Genomic DNA, 7,500 nt, shown 5'->3' with positions numbered 1-7,500 from the left:
ACTGTTTAGCCTACTTTCTATTATGCCTGGCAGTTCAAATACCATTCAAGGGTAGGTTATTTCGCCGTATTTTAATGATAATTTAATTTTATTTAGAAAAGTATCATTTTAATGATATGGTATTTTGTGGCATTCTAACAAAATACCCAAGCGCTATAGAGTACAGTTTTAGGTCGGTGTTATTTTTTCTAAATGTTTTTATAAAAAATCTAAACTCTGGCAGACGAAGATCCTCCTCCCAGATGTAAAACTCAATAAAATAATAATTTTAACGAGAGAAATGAACGAAAAAAGAATAAAACAACCTTTGTTTGGACTAAAAACAAAACAAAAACATTTCACACATGTAGGGCAAACTGACCTTTGACAAGGGTGTGCTTGTCTTGAGGCGACGACCTAGCCAGCACCCTCAACTTCGGCCAGACCTTATCGAACAACTCCGGCTTGACCTTTTGGCATTTGTAATCATTATTGCGTTATTAATATTTGTATTATTATTATGATTATTATTACTCTTATTACACACACACATACACGCACACACACACACACACACACACACACACACACGCACACACACACACACACACACACACACACACATACACCAAAACAAATAAAAAAAATTCCCAACCGGGCCATCCGGAGATTCCCTGATCCTCCTATTGAATTCTTTGCCATCAATGACGATATAGTCCTCTCCAGGCTTCAGGATGCCACATTTCAGTGCTATGGACCGTGCGGTGTTTAGGTTATCACCGGTTACCATACGTACCGTTATTCCGGATCGCTGGCATTTCCGGATAGCATCTGGGACCTTGTGGGATTGTTAGAGGATCATTACTGCAGCCACCCTCATCATCATCATTCTCCTCATTTCTTCATATCTTTTTCAGTGTTGTTTTGATCGGCACCATCATCGTCATCGTCATCATCATAAACTTCATCATCATCATCGTCATCAGAAACGTCATCATCACTACCACCGCCACCACCACCACCATCATAATCATCAGCACCACCTCAGGCCTGACAGGATCTTCGATGCCGACGATGCAGACGCACGTGAGGTTGCTGACGATGACGTCCTCATTATCCCAATCTGGCTCCCCATCTATCTGCTCCTCGTTTCCGCCTGCTACTGATCCTGCAAAAGTGGTGGTGGTAGTGGTGGTGATGGCGGCATGATAATGATTACGATGATGGTTATGATGATGATATGATGATAATGTTGATGATGATAGTGGTGGTGGTATAATGAAGATGACGATGAAGAAGATGATGATGACATCATCATCAAGACATCATTACATCATCACCATCATCACCATAATACATCATCATCATCACCATCATCACCATAATACATCATCATCATCACCATTATATCATCATCATCATCACCATTGTATCATCATCATCATCACCACATCAATAGTATCGTCATCATAACCTTTAGGGACAAAATCCTTATAGGCGAGGCAAATGGTTCTGAGACCATCGCAAGCCATCGGTTCGATGACATTCCTCACCATGGCCTGCTGGTCCTGCTGCAGGAACTTACGCACCTCCCCGTCTCTCCCGTGTATCCAATTGCATCTGTTTTTTCAGGTCACGTGATGAATAAATTAATTTGATTAGCATATGCTAATGAGTACGATTACGTCTGCTGGTTTGTATTACGCGATGAATAAAATCAACATAAAATCAGCATAGGATTAACATAGGCAACACGTCAAAACAGCCACACACACGACACTAACTTCTTCAGAACAATCTCGGACGCCCCCTTCGTAAGCAAGTGGTACCCCCCATCGACCCGCGGAATGACGGTACTCATTGATTTCCTAACGCTGTTGAAGGTGTAGACCTTGTGGATCTTCTCCTCGGGCATCTCCTCACGGACCGCCTCGTAATTTTGACCCAGGTCCTGAATGAACCCCAGCAGGGCGCACTCAGTTTTGTTACCCACTTGTTTTGGAAGGTCACCCTTGTTTTCCGGAGCCTTAAATGGTTGTGGTGACGGTGATGATGATGGCGATGATGGTGATGATGGTGATGATGGTGATGATGGTGATGATGGTGATGATGGTGATGATGGTGATGATGATGGTGATGATGATTATGATGATGTTATTGTGGTTTATGTAGTTGTTATAGCAATGCGAATCAAGCACAGCGTTAAAAATGGTATGTTAGAATTACGAAGCATGAAATAAGATGAAAAGATAACACCATAGTAACAAAATCGATACTGATAAAATTAAACGAGACAAAACGAAACGAAACGAACTATCCCCCACAACAACTAATTATACCCCACAACAACTAACTGACCATGACACGTGACGTGTATCCACTGTTGATGGAGATGATCTTCAGTAACATGTCCCTGCACTTGGGAGGAATGTCTGCCCAATTAGGAACGATTTTGTGATGCTTGCCTGTGGAGGAGGTCAAAGGTCAAGGTTATATTCATCAATTATATGATCAATCAACGATTCAATCTATCCAATCAATCAATCAAATTATGAATCAACAAATCAATCATTTACTTAGCTGGCCAATCAGCCAAACAGCCAACTGGCCTTCTGACAACTGACCAATCATCCACCAATCAACCAACCAATCAATTAACCAACCAATCAATCAATCAATCAATTAATCAACTGACCAATCAATTAAACAATCAATCAACATACTGACCAATCAATCAATCAACCAACTGACCAATCAATTAACCAACCAATCAATCAGTCAATCAACATACTAACCAATCAATCAATCAATCAATCAATCAATCAATCAATCAATCAATCAATCAATCAACTGACCAACCAATCAGCCAATCGACCAACTGACCAACCAACCAACCAGCAATGTAGCTCTGAACAACAGTCATACGATTGGTTGTTAGCGTCCCTGTTTTATCAGAGCAGATTGCAGTAGCGTTGCCCATGGTCTCACAAGCGTCCAAGTGCCTCACAAGATTATTATCATGCATCATTTTCTAGTAGTGAGTGAGTGAGTGAGTGAGTGAGTGAGTGAGTGAGTGAGTGAGTGAGTATTGAGTGAGTGAGTGAGTGAGTAAGTGAGTGAGTGTGTGAGTGAGTAAGTGAGTGAGTGAGTGAGTGAGTAAGTGAGTGTGTGAGTGAGTAAGTGAGTGAGTGTGTGAGTGAGTAAGTGAGTGTGTGAGTGAGTAAGTGAGTGAGTGTGTGAGTGAGTAAGTGAGTGAGTGAGTGAGTGAAAGTGAGTAGGTGAATGAGTGAGTAAATTATTAAATGAATGAGTGAAAATGATTAGATTATGAGTGAAGGAGTGAACAATGAGTGAGAAACGGGTGCATGGTCAACAAATGGGTAACCAAGTAAAAAAAATTAGAATATGAGTAAAGGAATGACAATAATATCAGTGATTGTGATGATGATAACAATAGTGGAGGTGATGATAATGATGAAGATGATGAAATAGATGATGATGATGATGACGAAGAAAAAGACGATGACAAGTTTAAAAAGCTTTCCTTGATAGGATTATGGAAAGAGTTTCAGACGATGCCTTCGTCCAGGGTTTAAAACTGCACACACACACGCACACAAACACACATATAAACAAACAAACACACACATATGCATACATACATACATACATACATACATACATACATACATACATACATACATACATACATACATACATACATACATACATACATACATACATACATACATACATACATACATACATACATACATACATACATACAAAAACATTTTAACAGTTCATAATTACTATCTACTTTATATCTGATTGAAGATCATTTTTATCTTCAGTTTTCTACTGTTAATAATATTTTCAACTTCTTAAAAAGTTTTATTCATTTATTAATACGTTCGTACTATCATCCAAATATTAAGGAGGAGTTTATACTTTCTATCAATCGATCATTCTCACAAGGTATGCAATAAATATTGCTAATTGCCTTATTTCGAATCGTCATCATCATCGTCATCGTCATCATAGACATCATCGTCATCATCGTCGTCGTCATCATCACCCCATATATCATCACTTTTAGTTTCAATTATTTCAGTTTGCCATAAAATTATCGCAACATTAAAAAACAAACAAGCGAACGGCAAAACATTAAAAAATGAACCTCGTCCCAAAACATCCCACTAAATAGAACCCCCCCTCGCTACCTACCCTAACAGAGTAGGCCAACGCCAACGTGACGGCCAGTGGCAAGCCCTCAGGGACTGCCACCACTAGGACAGTCACTCCGATGATGAAGAACTTGACAAATTGCTGGATGTATTCGTGCTTCCATGGTTTCTTCTGGAAAGCGAATGTTTCAATTGAGAATCGGAGAATTAGGATCAGAACAGTTAGTACTGCAACCACTGTGCCTGAGAAACAAGAATTGAAATATAAGCTAATTCAATTTTGTAACTATGTAACAAAAGAGGGAAGAAATAGAAAAAGAAAAGAAGGAAAGAAAGAAAAAAGAGAGAGAAACAGAGAGAGAAGAGAGAGAGAGAGAGAGGGAGAAAGAGAAAAACAGCGTATACAAACCAGCATATCCTATTTGAATGGCTAGTTTAGTCAGCTTAGCTTGAAGGACAGACTTCTCTTTTCTGCTCGATTCACTGGCCGATGGAATTTTAATTTCTACCTCAGGCTGTGGTGGCGAATGTGGTTGAAAATTTAGTGGTTGTTTGCATTGTGTGGTTATATAACTACTAGATTTGTGGTGAAATTTGAATATCAGTAAACGTTCATATCAGTAACAAACTAATCCAAATGTAACAACAACAACGTCATCACCATTATGGTCATCATCATCATCGTCGTTATCATCACCATCATCATTATCATCATCATCATTGCAACAACATCTTCTAAACAGACAAGATAGCGGTAAAATTACATGAGCAAAGAAAATTTAACATAAAAATGGTTCGCCATAACAAAGAATAAAAAAATGTTCTCACAGCCAACTGTGCCAGTTCTGGGTTATTTGCTTTGTTGTCTATGTTTCCGACGTTACTGTGATTGGATACAAATTCTTTGGCGCCTTTCTCGCTATTGGCTATTAGTTCTGTGGTAGGCGCGTTATACAGTTATTTATTGCACGTCTTATCATTTGCTCTCAATATGTTTTTAGTATTTTTCCATTTTTTTGTTTTTCTTATCATTTTGTTGATAAACACAGCAAGTTATTGCCTAAATTCATTATCATCATCATTATCATCATCATCATCGTCGTCGTCATCATCATCATCATTGTCGTCGTCGTCGTCAAACCTTTGTTGTTGTTGCTGTTGTTGTGTTTAGCTGAGGCAGCTGAAGCAGCTGCAGCATCTTCATCGTCACCCTCGCCGGCTGCTCCAAGCAGTGCGAATATGATACCCGCTTGTGAATTGACACCAATTGCTGTCACCAACATTTTGCCGCTACCCTCCATTACGTGGGTGCCTGTGCGGGTGGTTGGGTCAGTGGGTGGTTGGTAGGTTGAGTGATTGGTTGGTTGATAGGTTGGTTGGTTTGATGGTTGGTGGTTGGTTGGTTAGTTGGTTGTTTGGTTGGTTGGTTCTTTGGTTGGTTGGTAGGTTGATTGGTTTGGCTGGTTGGTTGGTTGGTCAACTGGTTGGTTGATTGGTTGGTTGGTTGGGTGATTGACATTCCTATCAAGATTGATAAGTAACAAAAGAATAGTTTCCAACACAACTCAAAAATAATAATTAACAGCCAAACTCGATTATATTTCCAACCCTCTTTCGATTGATAAGTTAGGTATCAGGTAGGCAGCTAGAAATGTGGCATGGATATCAAACGAAGGATAACTAAGGCGAAAGGTGCAAATTCTAAAATGACAAACATCCTCAAAAACAGTAAAATCAGAATATCAATAAAATTAAAACTGTCAGGGTGTTACATTTTTCCTGTTTTAACTTACGGCTCTGAGTCCTGGACAATTTATAAAGAAGTGGAGAAAAAGAATAACGCTGCTGAGATGTGGTTTTTGAGAAGAATTATAAAAATTAGTTGGACCTCTCATACTTCGAATGAGGATGTATTAAAAGGGTCCGGTTATGAAAAGAGGAAACTACTACAGATAATCCGACGGGGGCAGTTAAAGTTTTTTAGTCACATCATGCGGAAGGAAAGAATGGAAAATCTAACAACTACTGGAAAGATTGCAAAGAAAAGATGTCACACACGCATATAGATACATACACACATAGATGCACACACACATACATACATACATACAGACAGACACACACATACCCACAGACAAACAGACACACACACAGACAGACAGACAGACACACACACAGACAGACACACACACACACACAGACAGACACACACGCACACACATACCCACAGACAGACAGACAGACACACACACACACAGACAGACACACACACACACACACAGACAGACAGAAAGACAGACAGACACGCACGCACATACCCACAGACAGACAGACACACACACACACAGACAGACAGACATACAGACACGCACGCACACACACACAAATACTGACCGGATAATAACATAGGGTCAGTTTGTTCGCCTTTCTTGACATGGTCAGACTCGCCCGTCAACGAGCTTTCGTCAACTTTTAGGTCATTGCATTGAATAATTATTCCATCCGCCGGCAGCAAGTCACCTGTAATAATTATAATTATTAATTATAATATAATAATTATATAAATATAGTTATTATAGAAATAATTTAATTTAATGAATAAGAATGAAAATAAATAAGTAAATGATTAAATAAATAAATAATTAAAAAAAATATAAAATTATTATCTGCACGGCCGTTGTATTAATCATTTGCAATTAAGCCCATGAGTATTAGAGCGTTTTATTGACAGTACTATTAATATAGCGTGTGTGTGTGTGTGTTTGTGTGTGTGTGAGTTAGTGTTTGTGTGTGTGTGTGAGTTAGTGTTTGTGTGTGCGTGAGTTAGTGTGTGCGTGAGTTAGGTGTGCGTGAGTTAGTGTGTGCGTGAGTTAGTGTGTGTTAATGTATCTGTGTCTGATTGTGTATTTTTTAAGTGTTTTTATGTTTGTGTGTGTGTGTGTATCTTTGTGTACTTTCATGTCTGTTTTTAATTTTTGAGTGAGAGAGAGAGAGAAAGAAAAAAATAATAAAAAAGAAAGATAGAGGGAAAAAGAAAAGAAGAGATAAAAAGAGAGGGAGAGAGAGAAAGAGAGAGAGAGAACGTGTTTTAAATTTATCAGTCCCATGTTAACAATGAGGACTGAATGCTAAAGTCAGCATCTAAGTTAACGTTGTTTGCAGAGGGAGTGAGGCTGATTGCAGCTGCTGTAGTCGCCACTTAAGCTGCTGTTGTTGATGGTGGTGATGGTGGAAAGTTTTATCCTGATTGTGATTCATTGGAAGTGTATGGGTGTGAAAAATGATGACNGAAGATGATGATGATGATGATGATGATGATGGAGATGGAGAGGAG

General features: G+C 39.0%; 1 protein-coding gene across 1 annotated transcript in view; it reads right to left on the bottom strand.

Moving 5' to 3' along the window:
- Window positions 1–6,687, bottom strand: part of HELRODRAFT_92464 (hypothetical protein) — a gene marked incomplete at both ends in the record, with an annotated part of 9,925 nt that extends 3,238 nt beyond the window's left edge. The window contains 12 exons of the mRNA XM_009018508.1: window positions 1–26; window positions 362–449; window positions 635–817; window positions 1,020–1,141; window positions 1,454–1,599; window positions 1,764–2,005; window positions 2,855–3,010; window positions 4,207–4,409; window positions 4,576–4,649; window positions 5,002–5,092; window positions 5,308–5,478; window positions 6,561–6,687. The exon at window positions 1–26 is cut by the window's left edge and continues 81 nt beyond it. Of these exons, the coding sequence (XP_009016756.1) occupies window positions 1–26; window positions 362–449; window positions 635–817; window positions 1,020–1,141; window positions 1,454–1,599; window positions 1,764–2,005; window positions 2,855–3,010; window positions 4,207–4,409; window positions 4,576–4,649; window positions 5,002–5,092; window positions 5,308–5,478; window positions 6,561–6,687 (1,629 nt within the window). The remainder of the gene's footprint in view (window positions 27–361; window positions 450–634; window positions 818–1,019; window positions 1,142–1,453; window positions 1,600–1,763; window positions 2,006–2,854; window positions 3,011–4,206; window positions 4,410–4,575; window positions 4,650–5,001; window positions 5,093–5,307; window positions 5,479–6,560) is intronic.
- Between the last annotated feature and the right edge of the window lie 813 nt (window positions 6,688–7,500).

This window comes from Helobdella robusta, assembly GCF_000326865.2.
Source record: "Helobdella robusta unplaced genomic scaffold HELROscaffold_213, whole genome shotgun sequence".
In the NCBI taxonomy this organism is placed as follows: domain Eukaryota; kingdom Metazoa; phylum Annelida; class Clitellata; order Rhynchobdellida; family Glossiphoniidae; genus Helobdella; species Helobdella robusta.
Note: the sequence above shows the minus strand (reverse complement) of the source record. Positions and strands in the feature narration are given on the sequence as shown.